General features: G+C 38.9%; 2 protein-coding genes across 3 annotated transcripts in view; both read left to right on the top strand.

Moving 5' to 3' along the window:
- The first annotated feature begins 1,137 nt into the window (after positions 1–1,137).
- LOC308098025 (myeloid-associated differentiation marker homolog) lies at positions 1,138–5,546 on the top strand. The gene has a single exon (XM_080446242.1). The coding sequence runs from the start codon at positions 1,386–1,388 to the stop codon at positions 2,337–2,339; it is 954 nt and encodes a 317-aa protein (XP_080302368.1). The 5' UTR covers positions 1,138–1,385; the 3' UTR covers positions 2,340–5,546.
- Positions 5,547–8,163: 2,617 nt separating this feature from the next.
- tex2 (testis expressed 2) overlaps positions 8,164–19,697 on the top strand; it is a 44,200-nt gene continuing 32,666 nt past the window's right edge. Inside the window, exons 1-2 of one of the 2 annotated variants that reach the window (XM_080416340.1) lie at positions 8,164–8,752; positions 11,312–11,410. The gene's annotated coding sequence lies outside the window, so the exon portion shown is untranslated. The remainder of the gene's footprint in view (positions 8,753–11,311; positions 11,411–19,697) is intronic. The other variant, XM_080416339.1, reaches the window with a different exon arrangement.

Raw genomic sequence — 19,697 nt, 5'->3', positions numbered from 1 at the left:
TTGAACTTGAGCTGTGTGACACGGGGGAATTGATGTATTCTGTGTCTAAATATAACACAAGGAGCAGGTGAGCCAATACACAGAGGCAAAGTGATTGTATGGAATCTTCAGAGAGCTCTTTGTGCTTGTGTAAACACACGCACGCACTCACACGCTTTACGTGTGTGCACGCAGGCATGCACGCACGCACGCACGCACGCACACGCACACACACACACACACACACACACACACACACACACACACACACACACACACACACACACACACAATATATATATATATATGGGAGACATAGGAAGCATTGGAGGCACACAGAAAACATGCACAGGAACATAAACCCCATATAGTGTGCCCATTTGTAGAGAAGCTTTCAAGTCTGTGCACTCACATACACACACCACATGCACACAAACAAAGACATAAATACACTAATGCACTTTTGCACTTGCACTTGAATACACACACACACACACACACACACACACACATAATGTAGAATAGAAGAATAGAAGATTTATTGCTTGCTGTTGGCACCAAGATAAACACAAAACACAAATGCTTGTTTCCATGCAGGCATCTCAAGCAGATTTCCAAGTGTTGTCAATTCAAAAGGGACAAGGCTAGATGTTCTTCCCAATATAAAATATGTCTCCCCCGAGGGAAAGACAAGATCTATGCTCCAAATCCAGCTCTTGTGAACAACACTTGAATCAGATGATCTACAACGCTCCACATGTCAACACATCTTGCCCTCGTATAGTTGCACCACAGATGGCTTCCAACACCATGTAAAAGTATTAAAAGAACTCTAGAAGAACAAGTGGAAGAAGTATTAAAATAACTCCCTGTGCCCATTATCTCATGCCATGAAACGGCTGACACAGGAAGTCGTTGGTACCCTAAGAAAGGGAACAACATTTCACGAGAATCAACCGTGGGAGGAAGATAACTATGTTTGCACAGATCTTTTATTGTGGTCACCTGCAGCTACCTCTATACAGCGAGGCTGAAACTCAACTGCATAACCTCAAAAAGGAAGTAGGCGCGGCCTGTTTTGACAGTGGGGTGCAACTAAGGATTAAAAAGAGAGGAGAGAGTTTCATACCATCTACACAGGCGGTGAAACAGGCGGGAAAGAAGACCTCTAATGGTTTAGTTCATGGGGGATCTGTTTGGCTACATACAAAATGTCAAAGGGGATTACAACAGCAAAATAGCTTTCAATCATTTTTTTGTAGTGAAAAGGAGTCGCCTCCTTTCCAGGGGCAACGGACTACTCTTCAAAACTTTACTTGATCGCAAGCTTTTGAACCACCAGAATCTTCCTTGATGAATAAGAATCATTTTGACATTTGCAAAGTAACAGATTTGGAGTTGCCACAATGCCTGTGATTGTGTTGGAGGCCAGAGATTTCACCAGTCCCCTGTTTTGTGTACGGACATTGGCTCTCCTTTTTGGTTGTGTCACCTTCAGTCTGGTGGCGTCTCTGGAGTCCTCAGAGCTGCAGCAAAGCCACACCACCAACACATCAACATCACCTCAACCACAACGTCTCGCAACCACCTTTAAGGTGTCCTGCATGTTCACCTGGTGTTTCTTCTTCATCCTTACCTTCCTCATCCACGTTCTCCACATCATCCAGTTCCATAGCCTCATCCCCATCTCCTGGAAGAACCTGACTGTGACAGTAGCAGCCCTGGGTGCACTCATGAGTCTCAGCGCCTGCATCTTTTTCCCCTGGCTCGTCATGGACCATCGGCACATCTCGCCCCTGTCGCGCCCTGTCGCCGCCGCTGTGTTCTCCTGTCTCACCTTCCTGGCGTACAGCTCCGAGGCCTACGTGATCCGAACCCAGGCCCATGAGCAGAGGGGCTACATGGCCAGCGCGCCTGGCCTCCTCAAGGTACTCCAGTTCTGGGGAGGTTGTCAGATGATCCCTCTTCTTTTGGAGGGGGTCTATGGAGCTTCAATAGGAGCAAATGGAGGAATCCCTCACTGGTGGCAACTCTGGCTATCAGGGGTGTCGTACAATGTCTGTCTCCTCATGTCCCTTGGCACGTTGGTGGTAATATTAGGTGATTGCACTGCGCGGTGTCCCCTTCGCTTCGATCGAGTGTTGGCTGGCTTCAGTGTGTTTGGGGTGTTGCTCTATATGGTTGCCACGGTGATTTGTTTTACCAAAGTGCTGGAGTTTCGGAAATCCGGGCATGACCTCTGGAACTACACTTCAAAATTGGTTGTCATGGAAACGGTGGTGGCCAGTACTACATTAATAGCTTATACAGTGGATCTTGCCGTCTCCATTAAACTATTATGTGACAGAAGCCATGCATAGTAAAAACACATGGACATTTTAATATGATCAAACTCAACATGTGTAGTACTGAAATTCCATTGAAAAACTATGTAATTATAACCTATAGACAGTAAGTGAATTATATAGAATTGTAGGCCTATGGATGTTTTTGATATCATATTTGATGTAGTATTTTAACTCAAATATTTTGTTATATTTTTCTTCTCTGAAATATCAGTGATCAAAGATTAAATTATACATTTTACCACCATTATAAGGGCTATTTCATTCAAGTGTCCCAAAGAATATAATGATAACATGAGGAAACATATCATATGCTGTTAAATACGCTGATGCTACCAATCAATATTATTTGTAAACTTATCAGGATATTTCATATATAGTGAGTGGAGTTTAATACATTGGTAGCCGCAATGGGTCATGCCTATGTTCCCTCAGCCCTATGTTCCCCCTTCCCAAATTAGACCCTATGTTCCCTCAGCCCTATGTTCCTTCAGGATCACATATGGCCCTTTGATTGATTGATTCATATCTTTATTGATCATGAATTAAAACCCACCATAATCAAAAGGATAACGCAAAAAAAGCTTACAGCTCTTTTCCATTGCGGTCCCTTCCATAATGTGTTGGTGAGGTCACCTGTTGGGGTCCTCTGAAGGGGGGTGCAATGGTGCGCCTCGCCAGTCCGGATATTACCTTTGTGACGTCGACCCACCATCCACCATTGACGCATTAGGCAATTTTAATATACTGTAGGATAGGTGGTTATCCCTTGGCCTTATGACAAACCTTGTGTCAAAGTTGTGTTGTGTTACGTGGAGTTAAGTAATACGTTTTGGAAGTTGAGCTTAAGTTTGGAAGTCTATGACAATTTTTTTCACAAAGTTAAATGTGGTGTAAGTTATTATTATTTATTTTATTGTTTAGCTCTTTTTGTTATCATTGGTAAAGAGCAGGGGTCTTCAATGTATTTCAGGCCATGGACCCCTTAGCTGACAGAGATGAAGCAGGGACACCCTAATATATGGGTATTCAACAGGGGGTCCGTGCCCCCTGAAGGTCCTCAGGGTCACAAGATATTGTTGATCTTTATTTGGACATATTATTAGCAAAGAAAAAATACTACTCAACACGACCACCCCCAATGCGTGGAGGACAGTAGAACATTTTGAAAACAAGTGTACATATTTATCGTACTTAGAAATATCGTACTTAAAAAAGATCCTCTCCACCTGGAGGGCCTGTTTTAAAAATTAAAAAACCCACAAGAAAGCACTGACCAATAGGATATGGCTGGTAAACCTACCGGTAAATGTATTTACGCATGTGATGTATCTCTGCAGAATTGTGGAATACAAATTTAATATGAAAAGAAAAGATGACTTATAGATAGAACCTTTCTACAGTTTAACCCATTAAAAAGCCTGTCAACAGAATCTACTGTAGCAAGTTCACACCTTTGATCGTGGCTTCCTTAATGTCCTATCATAGGACATTAAGGAAGCCACGATCAAAAGTGTGAACTTCACTCCTATATTGTAAACCAGACTTCACACCCACATGTCTGATACCGTAATTGTGTCAATTTCCTTCTGCTGTGTAATTAAAAGAGTGAAATTAGTGCAAAAAAGAGTGCAAATTAAGTTGTGTGCTGACAACTTAATGTGTTATTTCCGTGCCTTTTATACATATATATTTAGTTGAGCATGAACCTACTGTATCTTGTTAAAACCAGACTTATAAAGTTTGCCTACTTTATTTACTGTAGTAGTTAAAAATATGAATGATAAGGATTTACAGTATATATAAGCCCTAAGAATGTTGACAGTTTAACCCGTTAAATAATAACCTAACCTACGTCAAGTCACATTTATTTATATAGCACATTTCATGGACAGGAATTTTTACTTCTCCAAAACTGTACAGAGCTGGCTGCAAATGTCTGGGTTGTGAGCTGAATGGAAGGCTTTCTAAAAAATAAGAAGAAGATGGAGGGACTGAGGACTACAGTAGTAATAATATTCTAAACAATTTTATACAATGTATTAGTCCATGCTCCATCTCTCTCTCAGTTAATGGGTCAATTGAAGACCCCAGCCCTAATACACTGTATAACATGTTTCACATATTACTACTGTAGGCCTCAGTCCCTCCATTTTCTTATTTTTTTAGAACGCTTTCCATTCTGTCATACAGAAAGATGGCGCTATAAAAGGCAGATGTGAAAAATGCAGGGCATAGGGTTTTCCTTGGCCTCTAGGGAGTGTGTGTGTGCAAAGTTTCACCCAGATTGATGCAGTTATAAAAATGCAGTTGGAAAATATTCAAGTGGCATTTCTTCATCGGCCTAGTGGGAATATGCGTGCAATATTTCACGGAAATCGTATGCTGTGTTCATGATTTGAGGCATTTTGTTCAAAACGGACCAAACCTGCAAACTTTGGAAGCCAATCTTAGCCAATCAGGATGGAATATGAAATATCGGACAGATCCGCCTTGATCACATGACTATAGAGATACTGTGTACAGATTTGCGTGATGTTTCGACAAAATATGTGTGGCATGCATTGTAACCTGTAACCTGTGCGGCATGCATTGTATCATGAATAATGACATGGCACCATCAGCACTTGCTATGCAACATTTTTAGTAACACTCAGCAGCAGAAGGAAATGCCCCCCTTTATCAAACGTGTGGGTGTGAAGTGTGGTTTACAATATAGGACATAATTTAGGCTACGCTTAAGGACCGCCCTAGTGTAGCGGTTAGAGCAAATGCCTCTCGTGTGGATGGTTGTGGGTTCGAACTCCGCCTGGGGTCGATGTCAGCAAGGGCATGCGGTCACGACGGGTTCCTAATGCCAAATCAAGTGGGTTCAGATCTTAGCTAAGTCTCCTAAGAAGTCGTGTCTCAAACCTGTCCTGAACGGGAGTCTCCAGACATAAAAACGGATGATGATGATGATTCAAGTCACGCTCAAAAGTGTGAACTGGCAGTAGGTTCTGCTGACAGGCTTTATAATGGGCTAAACTGTGAAAATGCTATAGGGCTTATCAATAAATCATTATCATTCATATATGTAACTTCTATATAAAGTATGTACACTTACTAGACTGGGTCTATTTTGTTTACCTTCTCTGTTTTCAAAATGTTGTACTTTTTGTGACATGACATGGGACATGTCATTGCCATGACCTCTTTTGACAAATCCTATCCTATCCTATCCTATGCTATGCTATCCTATCCTATCCTATCCTATCCTATCCTATCCTATCCTATCCTATCCTATCCTATCCTATCCTATCCTATCCTATCTTGTATCCTATCTTGTATCCTATCCTATCCTATCCTATCCTATCCTATCCTATCCTATCCTATCCAATCCTATCCTATCCTATCCTATATATTAAAGAAACAGACAGACAGACACACTAATGGAGCAAAAACATCAGCTCATTTGTACTCATCTGAGGGAACATAGGGCTGAGGGAACATAGGGTCTAATTTGGGATGGGGGAATGTATGGCAGAGGGAACATAGAGCTGAGGGAACTTGAGTACACTCCTGCAGCAATAACAGTGGCAGCAAACAAATACAAAAGATTTATTGTTGATAAGAATGAGGAAATGTTACAGAATACAATCAAAGTTATCTGCTTACAACCCCTGCATTGAGCAAAATGGGCTGTGATGCTCCACTGTTGTACTGGATAATGCTGTGTTGCTGTAGGTTCTTGCTTACACTGATTTCAATATGAGATATGCACAACACCAATAGACACACTAATGCTTCATTTATACTTGGTTTCAGGACACCGGCACACAACCATGTATATAGATCAGTCTTCTGCTAAATCCAATCACACTTGAGTTTAAGATATAATGTATAATTAAAATGATACATCTTCTCAATTTAAATATCATGGCTTACTATACTATATACCTATTTATTCTATATTATGTCCATTTAGATGAACATACTAGACTGCTTGTCCACAAATGCTTTGTTAATTTAGATAGCCTTTAGACAGATGCTAGGCTGGATGTTTATCTGGTATAGTTACTTTGCAGCACTTGTTTCTGATTTCATAATTATTTTAGTTTTAAATTTAACTTTCAAATGATACAGTACACTTGGGTTAGATAGATAGAGGTGAGCAGAGAGCATAGCATAAGCTGTCGGTCACTGCCAATTAGAGCAACACTTACCATAACCTTACACTAGATGGCGACATGTTCATTGCCATGCAGGTCTTAGAACATGAATGCATTTAGACTAAATAAAAAGAATAAACATGTATTAGCTAATTTAGTTCAGGCACTCTCTCTCTCTCTCTGTGTGTGTGTGTGTGTGTGTGTGTGTGTGTGTGTGTGTGTGTGTGTGTGTGTGTGTGTGTGGATTACAGCCTGATTGGTTGTGGATTAAGAGCGTCTGCTAAATGCTAAACTGCAGTGTGTGTGTGTGTGTGTGTGTGTGTGTGTGTGTGTGTGTGTGTGTGTGTGTGTGTGTGTGTGCGTGTGTGCGTGCGTGTGTGCGTGTGTGTGTGTGTGTGTGTGTGTGTGTGAGAGAGAGAGAGAGAGAGAGAGAGAGAGAGAGAGAGAGAGAGAGAGATGAATTAAATGAATTAAATACCAAGGCCCTCATTGGAAACAAGTCCGCAAGGACTTTTATGAACGGACCTGTTTAACAAAGTATTTTAAATGTAACTGTGCTGTTTTACATTTTTTTGCCTAATAAAATATTCAATCAATCAATCAATCAAAGAGAGAGAGAGAGAGAGAGAGAGAGAGAGAGAGAGAGAGAGAGAGAGAGTGTGATATCAATCGAAGCAATTGCTCCACCATTAGAAATAATAGCATTCAGCATTGCATCCCAGTCTGTATGTTGCTGGCAATTACTGATGCGTTAAATATGTATGTTTCTGGACCAAAAATATGTGTATTATAAATAATGGCTGTAATCGCTGGTGGCGTTTTGAGGTAACAGGATAACCATATTATTTTTTTAAAGGATACATTCAATATAGAGTATTGCATTGTCTATTAAAGGGAAAAAATACATTGGCCTATATTTCCATTATGTTCATGCAGGAAGTGCATAAATTACAGAGCATTCTGTTAAAATTGCCATCTGCCTTGACCAGTTGGATTGAGAGAGAGAGAGAGAGAGAGAGAGAGAGAGAGAGAGAGAGAGAGAGAGAGAGAGGGGGGGTCTATTTGGTTCCTACTATCAATCCTATTGCTGGGGACCCCACTTTGAGAACCACTAATGCTTCTACGAATGCGACTGTTAACAGAGCTCAACAGTGAGTTTTCATTAAATCCATTCATATTGACCATATGGTCAATATGAATCCCATTCATATTGACCATTCATATTGAAATAAAAATAATCATAAACATTAAAGGATTTAACATGAACCGTGACTGTGAGAGATTGGGAAGCAATTTAAAGGGGTATTTCACTTTAAAACACTTCTGGGATCATTTTACTACTCTCTAACTTTTGTGTGCACCCCATGCAGTTTTTAAGTTGCTTGGTTCAATATTTATTTATTATTTATTTTATATACAATACAATAAAATAAATGAAAAGGGTAACTGGAAAAACACAATCCCCGCCCTCACGAAGGAGAATATCACAAAAGCCAGAGTAGACGTTAAAATGACCCCATGACCCAGATGAGTTTTCAAGTGAGATGCCCCATGCAGTTTAACTTGTGGTCAACAAAGTGAAGTGCAAGTTCACACCACTGGAATCCATAACACAAGTGTGAACTTGCACTTCACTTTGATAAAATAAATTAAAATAAAATAAGATCCTTAACTCTTCTCTTCCTCGCTGACAAAAATCTTGCTGTGGCCAAAAGTAATTTTAGTTCTCGTTCAAATCGTTTACATCCTCACATACCCAACAATATCTATACTGTATCTGCCTCAGAGAGCCGTATAAGAGAGTTATGACACTAGCCTTGACTCCCATGTAAGAATGGAATGCGGAAGTGCTCTGTCTAGAGATAGTTCCAATGTTTGGAACTGCAGCCCATAGCAGCCCGCTTTCCGGCGAGATCGAAGCGTGACGTTACTCTCTCTTCTACACTCTGATCTGCCCTAATGGGCCTACTAAACGATCCCAGACGTGCTACATCGATCGTCATTCGTCAAGCCTTTTTCATCCACTTATCCCATTTTTCCGACTTCGATTGCTCTAGCCTTGGGAGAGAGACTCCGCTGGGGTTTTTTTGGTTTGGTTTTTCTTTTCTTTTTTTTCCATTCAGGAACTGAAGTGAGTCCAGAGAGAGAATCACACTAACACTCAGCTTTAAAGACAACTCTAACTGTCAACAACAGGCTGGGAAACACAACGTTCCTGGTTGTTTACATGTTGTTCTGTAAGGAGAGACAACACATCTACTCTACTAGAACACGACGGTAAGATTCATGATCCTCATTCCTACTGCGTTTAGAAGTTTAGTTTCCCCACTTTTCTATGTTGTTGACGTTCTTCTTTATCGTGTACGTATACTGTACGAGTTGGATAGATAATAACGTATCAGTGATGGAAGAAGTATTCGTAAATATGTCACTAGTGAACATGTTTTACTTGTATCAATGCTGCAATGTAGATACTCTGTTACAAGTAGAAGTGTACTTTTTCTTGAAAATGGACTTGAGTGAAAGTACAAAAGTATATTGGCATCAAATTGTACTTAAAGTACTAGCTGTAGTATACAACCCTCGTAGACGTATTTATGATTCTGACGTTATCATAAATACGAGGGTTGCATACTACAGCTATTAAAGTACCAAAAGTAAAAGTGCTTATTATGCAGAAAGTTCCATTTCAGGTAAGGTTTCAAAATGTATAAAACATCTTTTGAAAATAGCAGATCTACAAGCTGCATTGTGAGCTTGTAGATCGACTATTTTCAAATAGCTGAAGTACAAAATAATAGGGCTTAGTTGGTTAATGTATGTTTTGTCTTAATAATCCAGATCTGCAAAGTAACTAGTAAAAACTGTCAAATAATTGTAGTGGAGTAAAAATATACTTAATATTTACATCTGGGATGTAGAAGTATAAAGTATCACAAAATGGAAATACTAAAAGTAAAAAATATTTAAATAGTTGCTTTCCACCACTGAAAGTATAGCTCTACTTCAGTACAAGTTGCAGGTTTTAGTTGAGTCCAGAGATAATCACACTCAGCTTATAAAGACAACTGACTGTCAACAGGCTTAGAAACACAACGTTGCTGTTTACATTAGTGTTGTTGTTCTAACTAAGCACATTTACTCAAGTACTGTACTTAAATACATTTTTGAGGATTTTTTTTTTACTTTACTGGAGTATTTCCCATTTTCAACACTTTTACTTCTACTCCACTACATCTCAGAGGCAAATATTGTACTTTTACTCCACTACAATTATTTGACAGCTTTAGTTACTTTGCAACCACTTCAGCCCTATATATTTCGACCATTTGAAAATAGCCTATCTACAAGCTCACAGAGCTTGTAGATCGGCTGTTTTCAAAAGATTTGTATACATTTTGAACTTGTGAAATGGGACATTCTGCATAATGAGTACTTTCTACTTTTGGTATTTTGAGTACATTTTGATACCAACACTTTTGTACTTTTACTCAAGACTTTTACTTGTAACAGGGTACTTCTACATTGCAGTATTGATACTTTTACTTAAGTAAAACATTTGAGTACTTTTTCCACCATTAAGATTCATTCCTGCTGTGTTTGAAGTTTAGTACTCATTGCTATATAGTGTTTGTTCAGTAAAAGGAGTCTCCCATGTCTCTCCAGCTCTTTATTAAACAGAAAATACATTTTCAGTGCTCTCTCCTGATTGGCTTGAATTGTGTCACCTACCTGAAGATGTACTATTCTGTTTACTAAAGAGCTGGAGAGACCCCTGTGACCAAACAAACACTCTGTAGCAATGATTACTATCAGAATACCTGATAGTAATAGTAACCTTTTTAACAAACAAAAAAAATACCCAAAAATATCACTTACCCTACCTTTTAAGTAAAAGTAGCAATACTCAAAAATAGCAGATCTACAAGCTCACCGGCTATTTTCAAATAGTTGATCTATAAAATAGGGCTGAAGTGGTTAATGTATGTTTTATAATGAAAATGTATTTACATCTGCAAAGTAACTAGTAACTAAAGTTTTCCTAATAATTGTAGTGGAGTAAAAAGTCCAATATTTGCCTCTGGGATGTAGTGGAGTAGAAGTAAAAGTACTGAAAATTGGAAATACTCCACTAAAGTAAAAAAAATACCTCAGAATTGTACTTAAGTACAGTACTTGAGTAAATGTATTTAGTTACTTTACACCATTGTGTACAAGATGGTCTAAAGTTACTTTCTTCACAATGTCATATGTTGACAAATCTGGCTTTTGATCATAGACATCACTGTTATTTATTGTTATAACAACAACAACGCCATAAACTAAGCACACATAATTCAAATCTTCCATGACATTTTTTTATGTAGGCTAATGCTGCATTACATACATATCATGAAATGTATGTAATATCACAGCCATCCTAGGGATAATGCTGCCTGGTTAATATACGACTAATTTAAAGGAATAGTTCACCCCCAAAATGACTTTTTTCCTATTGATTAGTCACCCCATGGAGACTTCAATTCATGGATATTTTTTAGTTTTTGTTGCATTCCTAAGCCAATAATTTGATGACTGGCAGCGGTTCCGGGAGGAGACACAAAGAGTCTCCTTTGTGTCTCCTACCGGAACCGCTCCCTACAGGTCCGCTGGTCATCAAATTATTGGCTTAGGAATGCAACAAAAATAAAAAAAAATCCATGAATTCAAGTCTTGACTTTTTTGGGTGAACTATCCCTTTAATTCACAGCTAATGAAGGATGATGACATGGCAGAGTATTTGTCTGTGTGTTTGGTGTGTATCTGAATGGCCGTTTGCGTCTATGTTTTTATTAGCATCCCCTGAGTACGACAGTCGACATGTGAGACGCTGCGGTACGTTGGTCAAGGCAGATGCAATTCCCAGGATGGATTGAATGGCCTTGAGAATACGAGGTAAGCACTTTTGCCAGTACATTTGAACTGATTATCGACCTGTTCCCTGTCTGTTGATACAAATGACTCGGGTGAGGAGATGACACACACACACACACACACACACACACACACACACACACACACACACACACACACACACACACACACACACACACACACACACACACACACACACACTATTGCGAAACTTGATGATGATAAAGAAGGAAGAGATAAAGTGAAAGATAAAGGTCCATTTGCTCAAATCAGTCTTCCCATAAAGTCTGTCAACCCACCAGTGTGTTATATGAATATATACCTGTGTGTGTGTGTGTGTGTGTGTGTGTTAGACTAAAGAAGATCTTTGTTTTGTTTTCTTGTCGACCTGAGTCCTTGTCAGAAGGCTCAGGCTGTCCTCTCTGTAAATATCCTTGGCTGCTCAGTGTGTTGAATTCAAGGCTCTGAGGTAGTAGTCTTTTAGGTAGACTGAGGCTATCCCCCGAAGTCTGGGTGTTGCTTGTCAAGCGGAAAAAGTTGTTTTACAGGTTTATTTGAACAAATTGACCTCAAGGTATATTCAGCATGTCAGCATTTATGTTGTGGCTGTAATTAAGTTGTCAGACACGTTATAGTTGTCTCTTTATTATTATTAGTGTCATTTTATTCAATGCATGTTTTGAAGCTCCCAGTAACGTTACTCAAAATCATTTATCAACATACCAAGTACACTTAACGATTTAGGCATTTAGCAGACGCTTTTATCCAGTGCAACTAACACTAAGTGTTAGGTTGGAGTAAACATCATGTACTGTGGTCAACCAGCAAGACGTCGGATAACGAGAGTGCTAAGCAAACAAGTATATGCTGCAAAGTAACTAGGGTAGTAGGTAAACATCAAACCTAGCATCTGTCTAAATAACCTACTATATAAATAACATACTTTGCATCTATATGTATAAGCAAAGTAGCAAACCCTATACATCTGAATTAACATGACTAGCTTCTGTCTAATAATTACATGCCAACTTATTTACCTCTGAGTTACGCACTCTCTTCAACCCCATTGCCATGCAGCCTTTCAAAAAAATTAAGTTAACATTACTCTTTGACTTTTAGGTGTGAAATATGTTTTCACATATATATTATTTTCACATAGAAGTAATTTGACTTGGTGCATGGGATAAAACTTTAGAAACTATCTAAGTTATGATAGGGCAAAATATGAATATAAGTGGATACATATTGCAGTTATTTGCATCATGTATAGATTAGAAATAAATTTGAAAAACTAGAAGCAATATAGGGCATAATTATGACTGAATAAAGGTTATGCACTTCATATTATTTTCACAGATAATAGTAGCAGCAGAATTAGCTGGTTAGCTACTGTAGTTCAGGAAGTACTTATTTATTTTAATTTTTAGTAATGACCTCCTCCTGGAAACTGAATAGGATAAGGGAATGATTTACAGTTCATGGCACATCCATTTTTAGATTTGCATAGAACATGAGTCATTTCAGTGGGCCTTTTGCGTAATGCTGTGATAATAAGCTCTTCCCAAATGCCCAAACCCTATATTTACCATCCTTATTTCATTATTGGAAAATGGTTGGCAATTGCACAGTCAAGGTAGAATCATCTAAAGGATGAATCATGGACAATCAAACATGTGAACATTTTTAAATAGGCTTAAATGTAGGGCTTTTTTTTTCTTTTTAGTTTTCCTGAGTCTCTGGTATTTTAGGTCAAAACTATGCCTTTTTTACTGTTGCTTTTTTCTCTTCTGTTTGTACCCTTTTAGTAATTTTTATATGTGCCCTTTTTGTATTGTTGCTTGTTTTCTGTATGGGGACTACGGATGGAAAATAGCATTCTTTCTAAATCCGGCGTATTTTACATTGCATTGTATGTGTGGTGTTCATTAATCCCTCCCAAATAAACATAAATAAATGATTAGGGGAAATAATTGAAAATATGCTCAAATACACTCTAGGCCAGGTGTTGCTGAGTTTAGTGAGTGAGTGGTGTGGGGCCAAAAAGGGCCCAGAGGGCTGTGTTTTGTGTACATCAGCCAAAAGAAGTTCAAAGAACTGTTGTCACTGTGTTATTTTGACAAAGATATGTCAAAATGAAAATAAGTCTTATCTTCAGTATAATCACATTGGAGTGACATAGGCTTAAAGGGGGTGTACATTATATATATATAGATAGATAGATAGATAGATAGATAGATAGATAGATAGATAGATAGATAAATAGATGGATGCAAACCTGTGATTTTACCCTGCATAGTAGTGAGGTCAGGTGTCAGACTATGAATGAAACGGGAAGAGAGGAAGTGAAAATGGATGCAAACAGCTACAGTATGTGTGAGTCTCAGTAAGCTTTGGGGAGCAGGTGCACAGGTAAGGGAAATGTCACACTTTTGCATCAGTGAGTACAGCTGAGGGTTATATCAAAATGATTTAGTGAGAAATCCAGTTTCTGCCGTTTCCGCACACCATGTCAAAAATAGCTGATTTCAGTGCTACATACAGTAGTAACAAGTAACAACCCTTACCATTTGGTTTCATTTGTACACTGTTTTGAGAGTTTAATTAATGCTAAGGATTTTACTGTGTATGGTGATTGGTAGCCACATTAAACCACCTGTGGTTGACGTCTGAAGTGGGTCTCTCCCGTTTGTGTACAGTAAGTTAAAGTCTAACGAGGATAGAGTTGAATGCAGAATACATGAACAGACAAAATGCCTTGTTGCCAATCTTGTGTTTGCAATGCAGTAAAACCGGTGTCAAATAGTGTTTTTCATCTGTAAAAAAAAAAAAAAGAATAGAAAAAATGCTACTGTTTTTTTTTTTTGATCTCAGAGATTAGGAACACGTGGTCAGTATCGTGCTCCGGAAAAGAATTAGTCTACACCCCTGTTGACTGTACACCTGTTTTATAGCCATGACTCACTTCATGGTTGTCCAACCTATTTTTATATGACTATGAATGGATTTGCTATTTTGAAGAAAAGTTAGTTTTTTTTCTAACCTGATAGTCAGACCAATAAATTGTCAAGCACATATACATGAGTATCTGGTCTGATTGAATTTCTTACTTAAGAGTGAAGAGGCCTCTGAAATGAATCATATGATTGTCTAGGATAATCCCAGTGTACCCCAAGGCATTATTTACCTTGTTTTAATTGGGAGAAAGGGGCTACTTCATGCTCACATTGCCCAGCAATGACACATTTGTTTGCCCTGAGAGGTTCGGTTCTCCTTTCACATCTGAAAAGTGAATGAGGTGAGAAATGTAGAAGTCAGCCTATTCCAGTTCCTGTTCTGTAAAAGACAGTATTGTTATGCTCTGTTAAATGCTGCTATCATTATTCTCCTGTCACGTTACTGCAAACTGGCAGGAGGCTTAAGCTTAATAGTGATACTTTGTTGCTAACCTACTTTCCAGAATTTTTGGAATTCTTACAGGTTCAATAAATGGATTGAACCTGGAGTTAGCGGGCCTATAGCTGAGACATAGGCATACCTGTTACAATTCACACCCAGGATAGGTTCTGGACAGGTTGTTCATGAGAGCTGATCCAATTTGATAATTAAGGTCGTTTTTGGAATAATAATACAAAAAAATATAAAAAATGACACAAACATATTTAGGCTTGCCCCACCCATGGTAAGATTAGTATGTCATCACAGTCACATTTTTAATGTTCAGTGTTTTCAGGTATGTGTGATCATTCCAGAAGGCCATCTTGGGGTGTGTCTTTGTGGATTTCTGGCATTAGAACTCACATTACAGCTATGATGATAAATAACCATTGCCTTGGGAGAAAGACATTATGTCCATAAGTCAGTTACAAGTTTTTTCACTTCTTTAAATTGCCACATTACAACAATCATCAATTTAGAGCAGTAGTTCCCAAACAGTATGTCGAGACACGTCATGGTGTGTGCTGTGAGACAAGCCCAGGTGTACCTTGGGATTTTGTGACAACCACACATTTTTATTACAATATATACAGGTATAAAACAAGTTTTTATTTTTCAGTTCTTTGTGCACAAAAATGTTGAAAACCACTGATTTAGAGCATCTTCAGAAGACATTAGTGTTCATGCAAACTGGTGCGCTCTGCACCCTCTTTAAAACCGGGAAAGCATCTGTGTCATTTTAGATTTTAGTGTTGGCTATTCAAAAATATCAGATATACAAGCTCACAGCGCGTCACTTCTTGCCACGCTGCGAGCTTGTACAGCTGCCATTTTTGAACATTTTTTTTACCCCTGAAGTGGTTACCATTACTGAGACATCAGGAGAATATGTCAAACTGCCAGTCACCGCCGCTTACAGGCCTTTTTCAGTTACCGTGTCCTTTAATTTCTCGGTGAAGTCACCGACTCACCATTCATCACAGCACCGTCACCGGCATAATTATCACCTGTTTACAGAGGAAAGAGACGAAAGGCAAGAGGGACGATAGATAAATATAGCCGGATGGCAAGAGGGAAGGTGAATAAATATAGCCCGTCTACAAAAAATAATGTCTGTTTACTTTTGAAATTGAGAATGTCCACCAAGACATTTAGCCAACGTTTAACTTGAGAGGCAAAGAAAAGGTATTACAAAATAGAATAAGGATCAGGGAATTCCACTGCCATTGTTTAAAACTTGATCAGTGAGAACAAGCTGCACAGCTTTCCCTTATTGGATTACAGCCATTCCTACACCATGAGCTACAGTAGTCTGTGTGGCTCTATGATGCATCTCTGCAGTGGTGTAAAGTAACTAAGTACATTTACTTAAGTACTGTACTTGAGTCCAATTTTGAGGTATTTGTACTTTACTTGAGTATTTCCAATTTCCAATACTTTTACTTCTACTCCACTACATCTCAGAGGCAAATATTGTACTTTTACTCCACTACAATTATTTGAAAACTTGAGTTACTAGTTACTTTTCAGATATTAATCATTATATTATAAAGCATACATTAACCACTTCAGCCCTATTTTATACCTAGGCTATTTGAAAATAGCCGATCTACAAGCTCACAAAGCGTCGCGATGCAACGCGTTGTGAGCTTGTAGATCGCCTATTTTCAAACATTTTAGTACTTTTACTTTTGGTACTTTAAGTACATTTTGATACCAATATTTTTGTACTTTTACTCAAGTAAATTCCAGACTTTGACTTGTAACAGAGTACTTCTACATTGCAGTATTGATACTTTTACTTAAGTAAAACATTTGAGTACTTTTTCCACCGCTGGTGGTCTCTGCCCGTTTCATTCCCATATACCTGTAAATCTCACATTATTCACACACACACACACACACACCCCCCCACACAGACACACACACACAGAGTTCACAACGTTGTCAGTTGTTATTAAAAATATGTCTCAGTAGTGTCAGCTGAGTGATTTCTGCGAGGTACAGCATTAAATTCTTGCCATATAGAATTCCATAATATGGAAGGTTCAAGGTTCCAGCCGTCTTCTACTACTCATCCCACCACCACCACCTAGTTATCTCCTCAACAATGTTTTGTGTCTCATGGGTTGCCTTGGAAGTCTGCTGTTGTGGAACTGTGTTGAGTGGCGAGAAAATCTAATTATTCCAGACGGATAAGGCAGCCAGTCAAAAGATGTGTTGTCAGCCAAGTGGGAAAGAAGTCTCTGTAGGATACAGTAGCCTGTTCACTGTTGTTGTGACAGCAGTGACGTCTGTGCATCTACTGGACTACTGTACCTATTTCACTGTGTAGTTTGGGCCTTTTTGTATGTTTTTGTTTACTGTAATGCATTGAAGTTGGAAACCTAATGGGGGATTTATTTGAAGAAAGTGGATCAGGCCATATAGATTGCAGCAGGCCCAAGTTTAATTATATAATATCACACATGTACCAAGGTTCTTGTCACATTGTTGGAAACAGGATTGTAAAACTCAATGTTAGCCATGTTATATTAACTCATTCACTGCCAGGCTTATTTCAAGCTTGTTGATCCATATGCCAAAGGCATTTTGGGTCAAACGGAGAAAAAAAATTCTCCGTTTACATTTTAACATTGAAGTGGATGGAGAATTAACTTTTTGAAAATCGTTTTCTCCTAGTTCCTTTGAGAATAAAAAAAAAAAAAAAAAAATAATAATAATAATTTTGAAAAAATAAAATAAATTTAGGTGACGTCAAAAGACGTCATTGGCACTAATGGCACACTGAAAACGGCCGTCAAAAGACGTCATTGGCACTATTGGTGACTGATATTGTCCTTCTATTGCATGAGGGGCAAATTGTGCCAATGCTTTTCAATGGGAACGGAGCGTTTTTTTGCAGAAATCCGCGAACAAACCACTCCTTTCCCATTGAAAAGCATTGCCAGAATCTGCCGCATAGGCAGAATCAAAGTTTGGTGTGACCGCACCCTAAAGGCCTGCAGAATGCCGACTCCGGCTTGGCTTTGGATTCAGATGTTGGCACGAAAGGTTTTTTATGCTGGTAGGTTTGGGAAGTTCAAGACGCGTTAAGTGTTATCCATGCTTTGTCAATTATAGGGCTATTACTGTAGGCCTCCTGCCCAGTGTGGTAATTAGCTCAAATCATGTCGGGTCAATCTGGACACAGTGTTGCTGTGTACAGCATCCTATTGTTACAAGGTCAGTGGTGTGGAAATAACATATCAAAGGCAAAGGTCAAATATTTACACGGTTGACCCTTCATAAATGATTGCGTGCTGTTGGAAGGAGATCCAGAGTAAACCTCAGTAAAGTACTTATACAAATTAATTACCTACATGAGAAAGTGCTTCAAAACTCTAAACAATTAAGTAAACCCTCCAATGATAACTAGGTTATATCACAGTAGACCTGATTGTCTGTCAGCCTTCTACTTAAAATCACCTCTTACTGTATCTTCAGTGACACGAACACTGTGTGTGTGAACTCAATTCTTCATTGTTCTGTCAGCTACTGCCCCAAATTACAGGAAAACATGGTGTGACTTTCTTCTAACAAAGGTTGGTTGTATTCTATCAAGACTAAAATGTAGGCAACCATGACATAAAATGTGTTTTAAGTAAACTGAAATGAAAGCTTACGAAAAGAAAATTCACTAAAAGCAGAGAAACAATATTTCAGTGATGAATGTGCCCACCTAGATCAATCCATACTTATATTGACCATGCAAGGAAAACTATTTTATTATGTACTGTACAGTATTGTAGTATTCAGTATCATATACTGTAGGAGTATTTGAATTGGAGCCCAATTGATGGCAGATTTGGGGGTCATAATATTCCTCCAAGCCGTATTCCAATACATTTATAATGATGATATCATCATTGTTTTGATTGAATACTTTATGTCAGAAATGTAAACAGCACGAGGTACATTCAGACATTTAGGTTAAAAGGATAACACAAAAAAGTCCTGGGGACTTGTTTCTATTGTGGTCCAATGTATTCAATTCATCAACACGTGTCTCACAGGTTCGGTGGTTGTAACTAGAGCTCGAGCTGTGCTACAGCTTTGTCACAGTTTCAGCCATGTAACTCATTCAAATATAATGAGGTCTTGTTTAGGAACTTAAGCAGTTAAGTGAGGAATGAATTATTTAGCATGAGCCACGTCAGGGTTACTGAACTGATTTGGATCAAAAGGTGCTTAGCCTTACAGAAAGTGCATTCATAAACACAAGCCTTGTATCGAGTGTTTTGAAAATAGTTACGGAGGAAGAAGAGGATGTATTGTGTGTTTGATTGTTTACACTAATAGCCTCTACACACTGTACGATATTTTACCCGATATGGCTCTCGGGGATATTTTTTGGTGATCGCCGAGAAAACCACCGATCTCAGTCCAGATCGGGCGTTCCTCGGCGAGGTGTTGATCGCGCAGTGTGTAAGGTACTCCGAGAAGAAACACCCCGATAAAGTACGGTCGGCGAGGGGTCCCGATAACTTTGAGATTTCAAACTTGTTGGATAATTGTGTCTATCGGCCGCGATCTAGTGCACGCTACAGCCAATGAGAGCACATTACATTACAGCCACGCACCGTTGGCTAGTCCTCCCGCATAGAACCGCAATATTACCGTACAGACAGTCCAGTCCTGTATTAGATAAACATGATAAACAGATTGATAGAGTGAGCGAGCCTGCTCAACGATGGGGCTGTTTATTATTAGAGAGGAATAAGGGCTTGCAGACAGAGAGAGCGAGAGAGAGAGAGAGAGAGAGATGTGTCTCTGAACAGTATTGCCAGGTTTTGCGCGAGAAATAAGCAACCAGGTCTATGAAAACAAGCCC

Source organism: Gymnoscopelus braueri (assembly GCF_963280865.1).
Source record: "Gymnoscopelus braueri genome assembly, chromosome: 2".
Lineage (NCBI taxonomy): Eukaryota > Metazoa > Chordata > Actinopteri > Myctophiformes > Myctophidae > Gymnoscopelus > Gymnoscopelus braueri.
Note: the sequence above shows the minus strand (reverse complement) of the source record. Positions and strands in the feature narration are given on the sequence as shown.